This window comes from Ambystoma mexicanum, chromosome 11 (genome assembly GCF_040938575.1).
Source record: "Ambystoma mexicanum isolate Mex_15411 chromosome 11, UKY_AmexF1_1, whole genome shotgun sequence".
Lineage (NCBI taxonomy): Eukaryota > Metazoa > Chordata > Amphibia > Caudata > Ambystomatidae > Ambystoma > Ambystoma mexicanum.
In genome coordinates, this window is record NC_090934.1 from 1,089,522,745 (window position 1) to 1,089,542,778 (window position 20,034).

Sequence of the window (20,034 nt, forward strand, 5' to 3'; positions counted from 1 at the left end):
AAAATTAGGCTTCACCTGAAGGACAACCTTGTCCTTGTGGAAGATTGTATGTGGGGGTTTACAGGAGAGAGCTTGTAGCTCACTCACCCTCCTAGCAGATGTTAGTGCTACTAGTAGGACAGTTTTAAGTGTGAGAAATCTCAATGCGCAACAGTGAAGTGGTTCGAATGGAGTACCCATTAAGAAGTTTAAGACTAAATTTAAGTCCCATAATGGAACCTGGAATGGTTTTGGAGGGTAAACATTAGTTAGACCCTTGAGAAATTGTACCACTAGAGGAATTTTGAAATACGATGGTTCCTCCGCAGTGCGCTTGAAGATAGAAAGCGCTGCAAGAAAGCCTTTTACAGTGCCAACTTGAAGGCCTGAGTTTGCCAAGTAGAGTAGAAACGATAACACTGTTGGTGTACCGCATGAAAAAGGGTCGATATTCTCACCCCTACACCAGCTGCAAAACTTGTTCCAACGGCAGCGGTATAAAGACTTTGTTGCTGGTCTTCTGGCCGAAAGCAATACTTCCATGACGTCATCAGGGAGATCCCAATCCTTGTACCTCAACCTTTCAGAAGCCAAGCGTGAAGGTTGAGGGTTCTGGTGTCTGGATGGAGAACCTGACCTCCCTTCAGCGAGAGAAGATTCTCTTTGACTGGAAGACAGATTGGAGGGCAGATGGACATATCTAGAAGATCCGGTTACCACGTTCTCCTGGCCCAATCCGGGGCAATTAGGATCATGGTTTTCCGGAATCTTCTGAACCTCCTGATCATTTGAGGAATAACAGGGACTGGTGGGAATGCGTAAAGGAGTGGGAACTCCCAGTCCACTACGAACGCATCTCCTAGAGCTCCTCTCGGGGGAAATTCCCTTGAATAGAACAGATCGCACTTCCTGTTGATGCTTGTGGTGAACAGATCCACCTGATGGGTTCCCCAAAGGGCGAAGATCTCTTGAAGGACTTCCTGAGCTAGCTCCCACTCGTGGGAGACTGTGCTCTGCCTGCTCAGGGCGTCCGCTGTCAAATTCTTCTCTCCGGCTAGGTGGACTGCCAAAAGAGAGATTCCTTCCCGAATTGCCCAAAACCAGAGCTGCATTGCCTCTCTGCACAGTGGCAGTGATCCTACACCTCCTCTTTTGTTGAGGTAGTGCATGGCCACCGTGTTATCCGTCATTATCAGGACATTTCTCCCCTGTACTGATGGCAGGAAAGCTTTCAGTGCTAGTCTGATCGCTCTCAGCTCTAATAGGTTGATATGTAGTCTGGACTCCGATGGAGACCAACGACCGCTGATGGTCAAGTCGTTGGCATGGGCTCCCCATCCTGTGAGCGAGGCGTCTGTGACTACTGTTATCTCCGGCCATGGTTGCCAAAACAGTTCTCCTTTCAAGATGTTCTCTGAATAGGCCCACCATTGAAGGTCGTGGGCTACCTTGTCCGGAATCCGGAGGAGGTCTGACATTCTCCCTGAGTATTGTGACCACTGACTTCTCAGTGCCCACTGAAGAGATCTCATTCTCAGGCGAGCCTCTGGCACCAGGAAGATGCAGGATGCCATGAGGCCTAGCAACCTCAAAAAGTCAAAGGCTGGGAGACGCTGGACATTTTGAAACTTGGTGACCATCTGTAGAATATCTTGAGCCCTCACCTCTGGTGGCGAGGCTGTTCCCAGGGAAGTGTCCAGGACCGCTCCAATGAACTGGAGTCTCTGAGATGGTATCATCTGTGACTTCTTTAAATTGAGGGAGAAGCCCAGTCTGTGAAGGAAGAGGCAGACATAATCTAGCTGGGTTTGGGCCTGATCCGAAGATACGGCCCTGATCAGCCAATCGTCCAGGTAGGGATAAACGTGGATCCCTTCCCTCCTTAGACTTTCCGCCACTACCGACATCAGTTTGGTGAAGACCCTCGGGCGGAGGTCAGCCCAAATGGCAGAACTCGAAATTGATAATGAGAGTTGCCAATTGCGAACCTCAGGTATTTCTTGTGCTTGAGATGGATTGGCACATGGAAATAAGCGTCCTGAAGGTCCAGGGATACCAGCCAGTCCTGGACCTGGAGGGCCTGAAGGATCTGAGAGAGAGTTACCATCTTGAACTTGCCCTTCCTGAGGAACTTGTTCAATTCTCGTAAGTCCAGGATGGGTCTCAGTCCTCCGTCCTTCTTTGGTATGAGAAAGTAGGGGGAGTACCAGCCCTTGTTCCTGTCCGCTACAGGTACCGGTTCTATGGCACCTTTCTCTAGCAGGTCCATAATTTCCTGCAAGAGGAGCGGATCTGGAACTTTTAGGGAGCTGTTCCCCGGTGGATGACTCTGAGGGATGTGTAGAAAGGGTGATTCGCACATGGCATCTTTGCCATCTTGAATGATGTTAAGGAAGGCTTCCTTCTCCTCTCCATCGGGCATGCAGTCAGCTGCAGATGAAGCACACTCCCATAATTTGTGACTGAACCTGGCGAGCGTACAGGTGGCGTTGATGGACTTCAACGCCATACTACAGGCAGAGAAGACTTTCTTTGCCATAGAGTCGTACCTCTTGTCATCGCTATCCTGTGGGACAGAAGGGTAAGCAGTCCTACTGCTGGATGAAGTTGCCGCTTGAACCACCAGGCTCTCTGGGGTCGGGTGTTTTGACAGGTATTCAGGGTCAGCAGCCGCTACCCTATACTTTGTCGACAGTCTTTTATTGACTGCTGGGATAACTTCGGGAGTTTCCCAATTGGATGCAATTTTTCTTTGTAGGGCTGCATGGAAGGGGACCACCGGGTCCACCTGTGGGCCTTTGTCCAATATATCCGTCTGATCATCCTGTTGGAAAACAGGTGAAAGTGCAGACCAACCCATAAACTCAATTATTCTTGCCATCAGGGTTCTATATGGTGTTTCGGCATGTTCCCCTGGGTCTGGCTTTACAAATTCCACTTCTGGGGAAGTGTCAAGTTCACTGCCCCCATGAAGTGAGTCCTGTAGTTCCTTCAGCCTTCTTTCTTCAGAGGTGAAATCCTCTGCAGCAGGCAGTGTGGATCTCTGTAAACCAAATGTTTCTTGGTCAGAGTCTTCCCTTTCTTCATAAATTGAAGAAAGACCCGGGTATTCTGATCTCTGAAATGGAGTAAAGCCCATCTCTAGGGCCGAAGGAGCCAAACTTGTCGTTATTGGACGAGAAAATGTCGAAGTCGTCGACGCCGATGTAACCGGCTTCGGAGGCGCCGAAAATGGCGTCGAAAAAACTGGAAGGGGTCTCGAAGAACTCGAGAGGATCGGGATCCTACTCGAGGGCATCGACGACGGTCTCGGTGTCGTGCCGGAGGCCCTTGAAAACACCGTTGGCTGTGGAGCCTTGGTCCTCTCTTTCATCGGCGTCGACGATGGCGTCGAGTCGATCGACCGATGCGTCGAGGAACCCTTCGACAACGGCGTCGATGGCGCCGACCCGTGCGTCAAAGGAATCTTCGACGACGGCGTTGAGGGAACCTTCGACGACGGCGTCAAAGACGGTGCCTTCTTACCCGATGGCTCATGGCGCTCTCGGGTGGAATGTTTCGCCGGGTGCTGCAACTCGCGCGTTTTGATTTTTTGGGTTTTTCACCCGGGGTATCACCCTCAGCTGTCTTCGAGGGGGTCGAGGCCGCGTTCTCGAAGACGCTTAACATTTACTTTCTGAATTCCTCCCACTCAGCTTGAGAACTGTGTTTGGTGGGACAGGAAACTCTTTCTGGGGACACCGAAGACGACGAGGAATGGGACCTTCAACGTCTCTTTTTTGAGTGTCTAGATCTCGACGAATGGTGGGAGCTGCTTAGAGATCTAGAATGGGAGTGTTTTCGACGGCGAGGAGACGAATGCCTCGACTCAGCCGACGAAAACTTCGAGGAGGATTTGTCTGACTTACCTCTCTCGAGCTTCCCCTTTCGCTCCTTCAGGGCTTTCGCCGTCATGGACATGCAGTCCTCACACTCCGAACAATGGTGCTCGGACCCCAAGCACCATAAACAGACCCTGTGTGGATCCGTTATTGGGACTTGCTTCGGTGGACGTGTGCGATTCGCCCTCAGTTCTATTCCATCAGCTTCTGTTTTCAGCTCCGGTTTTCTACATACCGGAAGGCACGCCTTTAGGGGCATACTTGTTAGTCTTATCTACCTCCACTGTGGGAGAGACAGTATCCGATTCCTGTTTTCTTCCTCGCCCTCTAGGAAACAGCAATTGTCACAGGAATCGCATTTACCAGCTCCGAGACTACCATCCCCAGAATCCTTTTCCGGACTCGATTCACACTCCTTCTCTTTCATACAAGGAGGCGCGGCTTCTTCCCAGTGCAGGTGGATAGGCTTTCTTTCTCATTTTTCTCGACAGTATAGAGCCTTCTGTTATCAATCTATTTTACAACCTCTGCTTTGTATCTTAGCATTCGCAGGCTTAGGGAATTTCCTCCTCTACCTCCGTCATTGAGATTCCAGTTCATATTGCATATTTGGTAAGGGGTGAGGAGACTCTTTGTAGCATCAGTTATCCTTCTTCTTGACAGTGTGTAGCTAACAATTGTTCTTTAACCTATTGTGCAGTTGGGCGAAATAGAACACGCAGCTACTCCTTCTCCTGAAAGCAAGAACACCTGGCTGGTTTCGTGAGAAGGAAGGCGTTTATCAACGCTCCCTAGCAGCACAGCACAGGGTTTTTCCCCCTTGAGGGTTTCCCTGGGGTTCTCTTCGGGGGATAGCCTTCCGCGCAGGGAGTTCCAGGTGAATCCTCTTTCTCGTCCGGGAATGGTGCCATCCACCCTTGCATCGTTCTCGACGAAGACAAGGTAGGAACCGCTGTCAGACTGAATTATCTGTATATTGTTGGCACTCGAGAACTAATCAAAGTTGATTAAATACGTAATAATTACAATATTACAATAAAACTCAACAACGCTACTACCCAAAAAGATACCGGATGATCCTATAGACACGGCCACCCGTGACTCTGAATACCTTAAGGACACTATCTAAACGGTGAGCATCACCATAACCACAATAACCCACACAACACACTAGTACCAACACAAAACACTACACAAATACGGTCACAATGCACAAGACCTCTGGCACAAACTACCACATGCAAAACAACACTCGCAGACTCCATTTCCTACTGGTTCTGAACCTATCCCCTCACCCTATCCCCACTATCCTCCCCACCCCCGTCTCTTTCAAAGCCATGCGAGCGCCTGTAGACTGCCCCTGGGTGGTAGCGGTGTGCAGTAAAATCAACATAACATAACATGGGAGGATACTTAGGCAGGGTTTTAGTGATGGCCCCACAGGATTCATCACATGCTGCTTACTGTTGCACACTTTGTGCCAAATGATGCATGTTAACATATACTCCATGCCTAGTGGCTAAAGATGGACTGCATATCATGGAATACTGGATATATGATGGTCTGTTAACCCAAAAATGACTAACAGAATGGCGTACACTCAGGATGCCATGTTAATATGCCATTGTGCCTTTGATATGCCATTGTGCCATTGATATGTCCGGCTGTTATATTGTTTTCATATCAATAAAAAGATGAAACCAAAAAAAAAAGATATTCAATAGCACTAGCAATAATTTATGCTGTTATTTTTTCAGTTATACATATATTTTCATCATTTATATTTCAGGGGGCCATGTAAATCCTGCCATTTCTTTGGCCATGTGTGCAACTGGAAAGATGAGGTGGTGTAAATTCCCTTTTTATGTCTGTGCACAGATGCTGGGAGCCATGGCTGGGGCAGCAGCCATTTTTGGAATATATTATGGTGAGTAGAGGAACCCTGTTCTAAAATGCATCTGTGGGCAATGTACAAAAGTATTTCCATTTGACAAAACTACTAAGAAGGAAACATTTAAGTAAATGTAATGTAAGTATTGTGCTATGAATAGAAAACAGATATACCAATCTCAAACTCATGGATCCTACCAGGCAGATGTATGTCTATTTTATGATTACGTTTAGAAGTGTATGAAAATGGGTGCTTGCGTATTGAACAGGCATCCGCTCTACCAAATGAAGTATATTTTGCAATATCTGGGCACTTTTTAAAATATGTTTTTGATACAGGATTATGGCCTGACAAACTAATTCTAAGAACCCTCAGGCATCTTGAATTCTCATGGTAGTCGAGGTAGCCAAAATTGTCCAACGTTTTTTAATAGAGTTCGGAGAGACTGAATCACCTGGCGATGAAACCGCTTTGCTTAAGCAGCCTTTTTATCAGTCTCTCGAAATCTTGCTAATAGAGGGGACGGGCGGCTGTAGTTGCTTTCAGCTTGTTACAGGGAATTGGGTAGGGTGATTTTCTAAAAGTAACTTTTAACTATAATCTTTACCAACAGAAGTGTATTTCTATTATTCTATTTTTTCAGAGCGATAGCATGAATTATTATTTAATGTGGTATGTTATCTAGAGGATAAAAGGTGGAACAATTTTCTTTTCAACGCATTTTAGTCAGATCCCAACAGAACAGAATTTTAGTTGTAATTTTAACAGAGGGAAGGAAATTTAATTTGAAAGTGACACTAGGGCCATGGGGTTGTCAGAAGAATGGTGCGGATAGCTGGAGGATTGTCTCAACATTTTTGGGAAAAGAAGCACCCAGATTATTCCCAGTGTCAGTTTACAGTTACTAAATTGACTATTAGGAACAAAAGGTTTCTGTTTCGGAAAAGGAGGGAGGTTTGCTGTTTGTTTCTTCAACCTTTGCCTGTTTCTAAGTCGCTGTTCATTACCGCAGGTAGACTAACAGGCCATTTTGCACGCAGGTATAAAAGAGAAACGGCGATGTCTCATTACAACCTACGCAGTGAGTCCCTCGCCCCCTAACTCCATCAATTTAATTGTTGAGCTTCCTGCTTTGGCCGCATAGTGTTCCCACGATTTGAATGAGAATCCGGTGGTGGTTTCCACCCCTGGTACGAAGAAAGCCAATGCAGGTTCTACTTATAGGAACTCTCTAAAACACAAACCGGAAAATCACAGACTTTTGTACTACAAAATCGAAAATGAATGTGGAATTCGAAAAAACACCTTTATATTTATCTGACTCTTTTTATTGGACTCATTCTTTCTCTGCCGGTGCCAGCAGATGTATGATGAGCCCCTGGAGTTCAGTGCTTAACGTGTGGGGGTGTTTGCCAGGACTCAGCCCAGGCACTTATTTCTGAGTCCCAACACTTATTGTCTTAAGACTCAGATTGATTATGAAGTAATGATACCCAGTGTATCCATCAACCCCAATGAGCTGGCGCCTGCTGTAGTTTAACCCCAAATGTGCTGACACTATGAGAAGCAGTTGTGGGTGGTGGCAGCAATGGTGGGGAATTGCCCGCCCGCAGTGTTACAAGCGTGCTAGAAAATATTTGGGCCCAGACACTTACTTGCTTACAAATTAAGCTCTGACATGTGAGATTGAAAACTTTGGAACTAATCAGGGGGTGTTGCTGGAAATAAATGTCAATTCTACCAATGTTGTACAGACTGAATCGGGGCCTTGAGAGGCATTCCTTACTCCCACCAGTGTTAGGCCTGTTAGGAGCATGGAGTCTCTCTCCAACATGAATCCCTTGTGGCTGCTGTGATGAATCAGAGCAGATTATCCCAAGAACCTTGGGCGGGGACCCTTCTAATGTGGGCAGGAAAAATTGGGAGAACCCCCTTAATAACTTCCCTAGAGACCTTAGAGTGTTAATGGCCTTCTGTAAAATTGAGACCTTTGATATAAAAAGAAAGCAGAACATTGGGGACTTCGAGCCCCACAATGCCATAAGTACAGGGACGAGGAAGAGGGGTTTGGAGGCACAAAACTGCAGTCTGCAGTTAAATGATCCTAATGAGCCACACCTGAGCGGGACATTTTCGTATTTAAGACCCCCTTATGTGCAGGCCATTAGAACTATTAGGTGGAGCTGCAGTTGCAGCAGCATAGAGCTGGAGACACCCAAACCGCCTCTGTTGTGGAAGCAGAGTTAGGTCATGAGAGGGTCTTCATAGTGAAAACTCTGAACTGCAGGGGTTACGCAGTGGGAAGCAGTAAAGTGGCAAGCTGTCCCGTAAGAGAGACAGACTCTCTTCATTGTATGCCTGGTTCCGGTGGCTGGCGAGCACCAGAGTGCAGAAGGTTCATGGCAGACTCCTTTCCCAAGCAGCGCGGGCCGCGCAAATGCGACCGAGACTGGCAGGAGTTCAGAAGGTAACAGAAGAAGCAGATACAGAGGTTCGAGCGGATGCATGTGGAGACACCAGTGAGTTTGCCTGTATTAGGAAACCCCGGAATGGTCCATAGTCAAATGCAGACCGTGAGCAATAGCTTTGAATGCCGAACTATTGAAAGTAGGTTACAGAGCTGTTGAAATGTACCATTAAAGAGTGCTGATGAAACTTAACCTCTGACAGCTGCAAGGAAACACCAGAGGAGATTGCTAAGAGTGCATCTGGGTGGAGCTGTCTCTTTCTAGGAAGGCCTAAGAGCTGACTGGCCCCTATGGTGGAGAGCAGGAGGCCATCCTTGAGAGTGGAGTGACCAGACCCCGCCCTATCTTTCCAGAGTGCCTTGACATGCAGCTGGCTGTCCTGAACTTTAAACAGAGGCTTTCTATGTGAACCAGGAGTCTCTCCCTCATTTTTCTGCAGGAGAAGAAGAAGCTGGTCCATCATGCTCTCTCCAGCCCCCACTGCCTCCTCCCCCTTTGAGCAGATTCCTTAAAGGTGAGCCCAAGCTCTAAATTTCCCGGGCACTTGCCCTTTCATCTTGTCATCTTTAAAAAAGAAATCTCTGGAAAACGCTAGGGGGCGCAGAAGGCAATGGCCACCTAAAGCCCAGCTCCTCCCATAGTGGGGATAAAAGAGAGGATTAAGAGATTAGCTCGGCGGCAAGGCGAGGGAAGATACAACAGAATTTCATGACAAAGTGTCAACGTTGCTGCTGAAACATCCAAACGAAAAACGGATGAATCTCCCCTGCCCCCGCACGAAGCGGAATATGGCAGCCCATTGTTGAAAGCCGCCAAACAAACTTTGCTGCAGCGACTTAAGAAGACTCCCCAGTGAAAGCCAGCTTCTGACCCTGAAGACTCCTTGGCTCTCGAAGGATTGTGGAATAATAAGGCTGACAGCCAGAGGACCAGAGGTGAAGAGCGGAAAGACCGGAGACACGGCAGGGCCAGGGATGAGTTTTGCCTTGGCCCTTTGGGTCGTGGCGAGGCGCGGGTCAAGCGCAACCCAGCAGGCTACCCAGGGCGTGCTGCCCTGCAAGTGTCCCGCTGGAGCCGAGAACTGCAGCAACCAGGTCCAGGATCCCTGGAAGAGGAGCGGGATTCAGACCCGATAATTTCGGAGGTGTCCCGCAGAGTAAGGAGCCAACACAGAGCGGTTGGTTTTGGGGGAGAAAGTGTACCAGTGATCCGGCTGCGCTCTCCTGATACGAGCTACCACAGAAGACAGCCTGTACGAGTCCTGTCACCCACGTATCAGAACTTCACCCAGGGGGGCTCTCAAAGGACACTCTAATTAGAAGACTAAGTATATGGGAAGAAGAAGGGATGCAGTGAGACTGCCCCTGCTCCATTGCCAGCTGAGACGCTTGAAGCTGGGAGGAGTAGACCCGCTCTCTGGGACTATAGCCCTGCAAGGAGGGACCTGTAGCCGGGCACTTGCGCCCCGGCGCCGTGGTGGTGGAGGAACTGCAGGTGCTCCAGAGACGGAGAAAGAAAGGAAAGGTGACCAAGACAGAAGTGAGAGGTGAGAGATGCCCCGGTGATTCCCCTAGTGACACAGCGTTACAAGAACACTAGCCAAGAGGGGGACAGAACCTCCCAGTAAGTAGCGAGAGCGCCCACCAGGCCCAGCCCCCCCACCCCCGCGTGGACTAGTGGATGCGGCAGACGAAGCCAGAGTGCTGATAAAGGTGCCAGCAAGTCCCAGGGAATCTGGGGGGACCCCTAGCTGGGAGGAGGGAAAAGTGAATGCACGACAGAGGCTAAGAGACACCCTCCATCCCCGGCATCTGCTAGACCTGCCACACGGGCAGCCCTCTTCAAGATATAATACTCAGTGATCTTACGGAACAGGGACTGATTCAGGACAAAGATAGAACCCATGCTCTGCGCGCTTCAGTGATGTAATGGGCTCCCCCTCTAGTGCCAAAAACAGTGTGCAAAGTAAAAAAAGCCTCCTGGCAGCGGCACTAGAAGGTTGTGCAGACCCCTGCTCACTAGCAGGTAAAGAGACCCACTTCAGTGACTGGAACTGCGGTGGTTCATGACCCGTCTGTAAGAATTGTGCCATAGTATCCCGGCTTTCGTGGTCCCATGCAGCCGTAGCCGCTGAAGTGGTCAAAGCGACGAAGGAGCCGTTAAAGCAAGAATCTTGGAAAGCAAATCGGACCGACCAGGGAGGCTCCGCAGGGGTGCCTAAAGTGAGAGGGGAAGTAGAGATTCCGGGGCCACCCATGATCAAAAACGTAGACAGACTCCAGCAATACCAGAGGAAGCAATCCCCAGAGGAGTCCCTATGGATAAGGGCACCCTCACGATGAATAACATAGTCACGAGAGAGGACATTGCTAGGATTATGGCAGATATTAGGGCGCTACGAACAGACATCCAAACATCCATCTCAGAAATCAGAGGAAGGGTTGAAAGTATTGAAGGAAAGGTAGAAAACCTGGAACATAACCAGATGAATGTGGACTTGGTCGAAATGAAGTTAAACGCAAGAATGACTGACATCGAGCTAAAGGAGGCCCTGGAGCTGGCCCTGGAAATGGATGATATGGAAAATAGAGAGAGAAGATCCCCCCCAATAGGCTGCCTCCAGCCAATTTCAACCAACTACGAGCACCGGGAGTGGGTACTGCCACTACAACGAAGGCCATCATCTAAGGCCCTGTCTGTGCCTTGCTGGGCTTGGCTTGCTCCCTATTCTGTTACAGGAGAAGAATGTGTCATGCTGCTGGGCACTTCCCACACTCGCCCTTGGACTATGGCCTGCTTCCTTCTGCCGTAACGTGAGTGCTGGTGATTGCTCCATGTGCTTGCCTTAACTATCCTTGACTCTGTACCTGTACCATTCCTGACTTTCTGATTGATATATCTCAGCTGGCACTTCTCCCCCTGTACTTCCTGGTCAAAAGTTATTTTAATTGTCTTCGCCTCATCAGCTCTCTTGTCCTTTTTCCATCCACTATGTACTGCAGTGCTGCAACACCTGTGTCTTAAAATAATCGCACCTAGGTGTGCTCACATCCTGCTTTTGTTGCTGTTGCTTTCGATATCGAGTTTATGGGGGTCATTACGAGTATGGTGGTAGGAGGTTAATGGCACCGCTAAGGATACTGGTGCTGTTAACCCTCTACCGCTGCATTCCCAGGTCCCTTAGTGGGTCCCACTAAGGCCGGCTGGTAAAACCAGCCATCCTGAGCGGGAGCCGCTAAGGGACCAGGGAGCTAATAATGGGCCCGTAACTTACGGGCCCGTTATTAGATCCTTCCCCATTCCCATTGAGCCCTATGGGGGCTCGGTGGGAATGGGGAATGGTTTTCAGAATGGGGACTTACCGGGTCCTCCAAGATTGGAATGACCCGGTAAATCCCCATTCTGAGAACCCGGACCCGGACAGAAGTTTGGAGGCAGCCATGGCGCTAGTAGCGCCAGGGCTGCGCTAATAGCGCCATGGCTGCCTCCAAACTCGTAATTACCCCCTATGTCTGCTTACATCCTGCATTTGTGATTGCTTCTTTCAATGTCAAATTTAGGTTGGCTCACATCCTGCATTTGTCACTGTTGCTCTTAAAATCGAGTTTAGATGTGCTTACATCCTGCATTTGTGACAGTTGCTCTTAAAATCGAGTTTAGGGACCTCATTATAAGGTTGGCGGTCCCGGAATGAAGGGGGCCGGTACAGCACCAGCCCCCTTCATTCCGGGAGCGCCGATTACAAGCTTCCCATCGCAGGACCCGGATCGCATTTTACCTCCCTCACTATTCCCATTGAGCCCTATGGGGGCTCAAATGGGAATGGGGATGGGTTCCTGCAAGGAGGAATTACCGGGTCCTCCTATGTTGGAGTAACCCGGTAAGTCCCCATTACAGGAACCCGGTAATGGAGCCAGGAACAGAGGCAGCCATGGAGCTAAAGGCAGCCATGGAGCTAATAGCTCCATGGCTACCTCCATTCTCGTAATGAGGCCCTAGGTGTGCTTACATCCTGCGTTTGTAACAGTTGCTTTCAATATCGAATTTAGGTGTGCTTACATCCTACAAATGTGACTGTTGCTCTTAAAATCGAGTTTAGGTGTGCTTACATCCTGCATTTGTGACTATTGCTTTCAATATCCAATTTAGGTATGCTTACATACTGCATTTGTGACTGTTGCTTTAAAAATCAATTTTAAGTGTGCTCACATCCTGCATTGCTTTGTCTCTGTTATTCTTAACCTCCACTTGGCCGCCTGTGTGTTAAAGTCAGAACTGTGCCCTGCAGCACCCCCTCCCCTCTTTATCACTCTGCGTCTCACATCTTTCCTCTTGCTATGAGATGGCACTCTCCATGTTCCAATCTACCCCAACTGCTACACTATCACCTATCCACCCTCCCTGACAGAATCTGGATGGAAAAAGCATAAAAAAGACATCCTTGCTGCAAACCCTGGCCTCCCAATTGCAGACACCTATGTCAGTGCATCCTCGACGACAGCACCAAGTGGGAAGTGTTCTTGGTGGGCTTCTTTTCATCTCGATGCTGCATTAATGTCTACTTCACGGGCACCATCCTGGTTCAAGGCAGTCAGGCCAACCTCCTTCTCTTTGACCGGCTCCTGCCATCTCTCATTAAATTCCTTCCTTCTCCTACCTCTCCCCCTACTTCTCCCCTTGCTCCGCCACCTCTGACTGAAGTACCATGCCCCTGTACTCCAGCTCAAAAAACGTTCAAAGGAAGCAATCATCTCCACCTGGTGACACTCAACGCATGCTCAGCCAACAAACACTCTGCTAACACCTGCCTTCTTCTTGAAGACACCAACCTTGACATACTCGCACTCACTGAGACTTGGTTCAATGCCAGCTCGGTCACTTCCTTTGATATCTCTCTTACCCGATGGCTTTAAGATCGCCTCCAAGCCTTGACCGCACCAGGCTGGCAGTGAGGTTGCCTCAATCTTCCCTGAGTGGATTCCTTCTTCCATCCTACCCACTCAGCTCTATTTGTCCTTTGAGAGCCTAGGTTGCAAATTGGTCATCTCTCCCTCCTCCACCCTGACCATTGCTACCATTTACCGGCCTCCAGGCGCTTCCTCTCGGATTCTCTCTGAGTGGGCTGATTTCTGTTCCTCCATAATCTCAACCACCTCCAACCTGTTACTCCTGGGTGACTTTAACATCCAATTAGACTCCCCATGCACAGTATCCACCCTCTTCATTGACATCAGCACCTCTCTATCTCTCTCTATTCTTCCTTCTGGTCCAATCCACTCCGTCAGACACACCCTGGATGCCATCATCCGACCACTCTCTTCTCTCCTCCAACCTGGGTCCCTATGGCCCTGTGACATCTCCTCCAAAAGCCCTGCCAACCTCGTTCACAAACATCCATCCGATGAAACGAGTGTCTGCTGCTGCCTTAATGTCCACCTTCATTCCCCCTTGCCCACCCAACTCAGACTCTACCGCTGACTCTGCTCCCAGCAACCTGTATCTTTCCATAACCAACACTCTTGACATTCTTTCCCCAGTCATGAGGATCCACCTGAAACCTGCCTCCAAGTGTAACACCTGGTACGACTCCGAACTTGCAGACCTGAAACGTAAGCGCAGGGCTGCAGAACGGAAGTGGCAAACCTCATGTGAACCCTCTGACAAACTAGCCTGCTACCTGCTCCAAAGGCCTTACACGCTCTCTATCTGTGCTTAAAAAAAAGGGCCCACATTCATGCACAAGTATCTGGTACGTCCAACAACATGGCTGAACTCTCCAAAATCTGCAGGGAACTTGCCAACCCATCAGCAGTATCCTCTGTCCCTTCTCCTTCCCAAGCCCTTTGCAGTGCACTCGCCACTCACTTCAACTCCAAAACCCAGGATATACTGAACAACCTTGTCAAGCACTCCTCCAAACCATCCCTCACCCTTGCCTCCCCTGACCACTCACCTTCCTCCTTTTTCTCCTTCGCCTTTGTCTCTCCAGAAGAAGTCACCAAAGTGTCACCTCCATGAAGGTCTCTTCCAAACAGGTTCCCCCTTGCTCATCCAGAACCATCCAGGATAGCATTTCCTCTCTCACCTCTGCTCTTGCTGATCTTTGTAACCACTCCTTTACTACTGGTTCTATTCCATACTCTCTCAAGCACTCCCTTGTGTGCTCCCTCCTAAAGAACTGTCAGCAGACCCTTTCTGCCCAGCCAACTATCGCCCCAACTCCATCAACCCTTTCCTGTGGAAACTGTTTGAGACGTTGGAACATCCTAAGTTAACGTTCACACTGAACTTTCTCTGCGGTCTTCACGACCATCAATCAGGATTCCTAGCATGCAGAGGCACGGAAACAGCTCTTCTTAACACCTGTTAAGAACTGCTTGCTTCTCTTGATTTCAACTCCCCTGCTGCCCTCAATCCCTCTTTGATCTCTCGTCTGCATTTGACACAGGGAACCACTCTAACTTCATGAAAAGACTCCATGACACCATTGGTATCTCAGAGCGGGCACTGGACTGGCTGGCCTCCTTTCTAACTGACCGCTCTTCCAAAGTCATACTGGGCACCTTCCCCTCCCCTACTTCCTTCTTCAACTGTGGCATCCCCCAGGGCTCCATTCCTTCGCCTTGGCTCTTTAACATCTACCTTACTCTGCTGGCACACCTCATTTCCTCCTTTTCCCCCAACTTCCAGTGCTATGCGGATGACACAAAATTCTTTTTCAAACTTCCTGCAGACACCCTTGCACCCTCTATCATCCTTGACTTCCTCTCAGCCATCCAGGCTTCGTGTATTTCTAATGATCTCTGCCTCAATGCCAGCAAAACAGAGATCCTTCCTATTGGGACATCGGCACCCGACTTCTTCCCCAAACCCGATGTTAAGATGGATTTCTGAACTCTGTCCTGGAGGAGCAGAGGTTCAGAAGGCCAGCCTACTTTCTTGGAACAGGGTAACCTCTGGACGAGCCAGACCAATCAAGGTAGCGATCGCGACGGTCAAGACTAGGTCTCAAGAGGGGTGAGGGTGACTGAAAGCCCGCAATGAGCACACAAAGCAAGGACACTTACAAATTACTCCAAACAGGTGTTATATTAAAAATATAGAAACATTTATTACAAGGCCTTTGTAATATTGGCCATAGCAAAGAATCACGATAAAACTCAAGTAAACCAACACATCACAATCAAATACAGTATATATATATATTTACCGAAGGGTCTAAAGAGTTAGAAGCACGAAATATGCAGACCACCTAGATGGGGAGGAAAACAGGCAGTGCAAGTAATCGTTTAGACCCAGTTCGCCTTCAGAGGCCACCTAACTAGAAGGAAGTCCGAGCCCTACGAAGAGTGGAGCCTTGAGCTCAAAAGTACATGCACACGCTGGTGCCAACGGGCCAAGGGGAGTCTCTTCAAGGGAATCAGGCAGTTCAGAGCGGTGAACAAAGGAGGACAAACAAATCTCTGCTACTCAAGCGCGGCCTCCACTTGTGGGCAGAAGCAGAGCGCGAGTGCGAAAAAGGCGTGCTGTTTAACACAGCGAGGAAAAGCTACAGGCTACTGCAGGAGGGCGACCGGTTCCTAGCGTTGCTACTCACAGGTCCCCGATGCAGGCACACCCAGGCTTCTCCGCTTCAGTTTCAGTGCTGGCAGGTTCAGATACGAGCAGTGGACGTCTCGGCGTCATGTAGATTCCGTGGCAGCAGAAGTTAGAGTTGAGGATGTCGCAAACGCAGTGAACCCGCACAGATTGTTACCACAACAGGGCAACGAAGCGGCCGTGTGTATTTCAGCCGAATGTACACTTCTCACTTCAGACCTGGGAATGCCAAGTGTACGAATCGTGTGAGAGTGCTAAGGACTCGGAATACAACACAACCTGATGGCGGTAACAGAGCAAGACTCCTGTGTAGGCTGGTCAGTCCACTGGATGGCCCAGAGACGCTTCCGAAGGCTTAAGTGCAGGAGATGATGAAGATGCCGAGAATAGTTGTTTCCACTATTCCAAAGGGTCTAAGAACCAGTACAGGCCTTCTCGTTCGATCAGAGGCAGAATGGTCTCACAGAGCGACAGCAGTGCAGAGGAGCAGTCCTTCAGCGGGTAACCAGCGATTCCTCGGTTCAGCCTCTTAGTTGCAGGATACTTGGCTCCTGTATCCGTCGTTCGTGAGAACTCAGGAGATCGACCTGGTAGTGGTGTTTCTAGCCTCCTCTTATCCAGAGTTCCCTTCGTGCCAAAACGGAGAGGATCCAATGGGAGATCTGCTCACAAAACACTCACACCATACGTGGACCTATCACGGACCACTGTGGTCCCAGGCATTCAAGACACACTAGACTCTCTGGCACCCAGGATGTGTATTGGGACCAGACATCCCAGCCCACATCCTGGAGGCACACACAAGGCCTGTAGAAGCCCGCGAAAGCATCTGTGTTTCGCGGAAAAGTACATGCCCAAATAATGAAGGCCCCGCGTCGGCTCGACCTGGGGAAGGTGAAGGGGGCAAGACGGTCAGCGGGCAGGACAAAGAGCATCGTGGTCTGGCCATTTTGGAAGCCAGGCCACCATTTTGGGCTAAGCGAGAGAAACGCGCTTAAACAGCCAAAAGAAGCTCAAAACACAAAGAAACGATCGCTGCCACCAGTCCCGTCCGTGATTCACTTGCACCGTTCGTTAACAATCCAAAGAGAGTGTCTAGGGCCTGTAGAGTGACTAGAGACCCAAGAGAGCAGTAACTTAGCTTACAGTGCCCTCTTGTGTCATGTTGCGCGAAAGCTGCAACATGATAAAAGAGCTACGGAAAACAACATTTCCCGGTACTGACTGTCTTAAGGGCATGTCAGTTCCCCGTAAGAATGGAGCGAAAGCCCAGAGTAGTGCGGCAGAAGGCTGCGCTTCTCTGGCAAAGTCTAGATCAGGGTGAAAACAACAGCAAAAAGTTTAGGGGTTGCCACATGGAAGGAAAATTACCTACAATTAAGAAATCTTTCCTAACACTCGCCCCTCCCAGACTATGGACAGGGGGAACTAATCCACCCCTGGACGAGTCTCTTGTTCAGGTCGGTTAAACATTCTGGACAACCCATCAGCATTGCTATGTTGGACATCTGGTCTATGCTCAATAGTGAAGTCAAAGCCTTGTAGACTTATGGACCACCTAAGCAACTTTGGATTCTCTCCCTTCATGGTCATCAGCCACTTGGGCTTATGGTCAGTTTGCACAGTGAAGTGGGTCCCATAGAGGTAGGGCCTCAGCTTCCGTAGGGCCCACACAAAAGAGAAACATTCTTTCTCCACTGTGGACCATCTGAGCTCTCTGTCCTTAAGCTGGCGACTAATGAAACCGATAGGGTGTTCCTTACCCTTCTCATCTTCTCATCTACTTGCGATAGTACAGCTCCTATCCCAGTGTCAGAGGCGTCTGTCTGCACAATAAAAGGTCTTTGATAATCAGGTGCCCTGAGGACAGGGGCCTGGCACAAGGAGTCTTTTAAACCTTTGAAGGCCTTCTCACACTCGTCGGTCCAAGTTAGCTTCTTGGGTTTCTACAGAGTGGTGAGGGCAGTCAGAGGGGCAGCTATGGTGACAGCCATGAAGTTGCGGTAATACCCTGTGAGTCCTAAGAAGGCTCTCACTTGGGTCTGTGTAGTGGGGGTAGGCCAGTCTTGTACTGATTGTACTTTACTGGGTAGAGGCTGTATCCTCCCTCCACCTACTTCATGTCCAAGGTAATCCACTGAGCCTTGTCCAATCTGGCATTTACTAGCCTTTATGGTCAAGTGTGCTTTCCGAAGAGCCTGTAGCACAAACCCGAGGTGTTTCACATGGTCTTCCCAGGTGGCGCTGAAAACTGCTATATCATCCAGATATGCAAGACAGAATTCATCCAACCCATTCAACACATGATTCACAAGCCTCTGGAAAATGGCAGGTGCATTCTTCAACCCGAACGGCATTACCCTGAATTGATAAAGACCGTCTGGAGTGGAAAACGCTGTCTTCTCCTTGGCATGTTCTGCTAAGGCTATTTGCCAATAGCCTGCAGTGAGGTCAAACGTGCTGAGGTACTTGGAGGCACCCAAGGTATCCACCAGCTCATCTGTTTGAGGCAAGGGGTGTGCATCTGTCTTGCTGACAGCATTCAGAGCCCTGTAATCCACGTAGAACCTCAATTCAGAAGTGGCTGCTTTTGGAACTAAAACCACAGGGCTGGACCAAGGACTACTAGAGGGTTCAATCTCCCCAAGATCTAACATTTTGTTGACCTCTGTCTTAATGTAAGACCGTACTTTGTTGACATCCTGTATCCTCTACTTTTGGTAGGAACGCTGTCTCCTGTGTCTATGTTATGTTTGCACCAAGGTGTCAAACCAGGGGACTGCGAAAACAGGGGGGAAAATTGCCTCAGCAAACTTTTCACCTCAGCCTGCTGATCAGAAGTCAGGTGAGAGCCACTCGGACACCCTCAAAGGAGCTATCCGAAGGACCGCTTTGGAACAGGTCGGGGAGAGGTTCAGATTCCTCTTCCTCAACATCTGAAGCCAGTAGCAGTGCTGCGATTTCGACTCTTGGGACGAAAGCCTTCAGCCTATTTACGTGGAACACTTTTGGAGCCTGTCCAGGCCTTCCAAGGTCCACTAAATAGTTAACCTCACCTAGGGGCTCCACCACTGTGTAAGGGCCTCACCATTTGTCCTGTAAAGCTCTAGGCCTTATGGGATTCATGATCAGAACTTGCTGACCAGGTGTAAAGTTGATGAGGGAAGCTTTCTGGTCGTACCAATGTTTCACCAGCGCTTGTCCTGCCTTCAACTTGTGACTAGCCAGACCCATCAGAAGTACCATCCGTTTTCTGAGCACCAACACATAGTCGACTACGTTGGTAGTAATAGGGGTAGTGGGCATCTCCCATCCCTCCTTGATTATTGCTAAGGGTCCCCGCACAGGGTGACCAAACAGAAGTTCGAAGGGGCTGAAGCCAACACCCTCCTGTGGTACCTCTCGGTAGGCAAACAGTAAGCATGGTAAAATAAGATCCCATTTTCTTCTCTGAGGTTCTTCCAGAGCCCCAATCATGCTCTTTAACGTTCTATTGAAACGTTCCACCAGACCATTGGTCTGGTGGTGATATGCAGAAGAGAACTTGTGGGTCACCCCACATTCTTTCCACATAGCCTGCATATACTTTGACATAAAGTTGCTGCCTCTGTCAGACACAACTTCTTTAGAGAAGCCAACCCTAGTTAAGATGCCAAGTAACGCTTTTGCAACTGACTTGGCAGTTACAGTTTTCAATGGGATGGCCTCAGGATAACTGGTAGCATAGTCGACTAGCACCAAGATAAACCTATTGCCTGAGGATGTCTGCGGGTCAAGGGGACCAACGATGTCGATCCCTACCCTTTCAAAAGGTATTCCCACAACTGGGAGTGGTACCAATGGAGCTTGGATTGTTGAGCCACTCTTACCAGATAACTGGCAGGAGGCACAACTCCTACAGTGACTTTCTACTTGCACCCCTATCTTGGACCAGTAGAAGTGCATGGATAACCTTTGCTTGGTCCTCTTAATACCAAGGCGACCAGCAAGGGGCACTTCATGCGCCAGCTGCAGGAGGAAGGGTCTTACAGCAAGGGGAACCACCAACCTCCTATGGTCTCCTTCTGTAGACTCTGTGGGCTCACTATACAGGAGTCCACCTTCCCAATAAATCAGATGCTTCGCAGGAGGTTCACCCTCAAGCTGGGACCAGGCCTGTCTCCTTAGGCCTTCCAGAGATGGGCACTCACATTGGCCTCTACTGAATTCTTTCCTG

The 20,034-nt window shown here is 49.3% G+C and overlaps 1 protein-coding gene across 2 annotated transcripts in view; it reads left to right on the plus strand.

Moving 5' to 3' along the window:
- AQP9 (aquaporin 9) overlaps window positions 1-20,034 on the plus strand; it is a 386,487-nt gene that overhangs the window by 181,020 nt on the left and 185,433 nt on the right. For both annotated transcript variants that reach the window (XR_011279784.1, XM_069624351.1), the window contains exon 3: window positions 5,650-5,787. Coding sequence is in view for 1 of the 2 variants with exons in the window: in XM_069624351.1 (XP_069480452.1) it covers window positions 5,650-5,787 (138 nt within the window). In the remaining variant the exon portion in view is untranslated. The remainder of the gene's footprint in view (window positions 1-5,649; window positions 5,788-20,034) is intronic.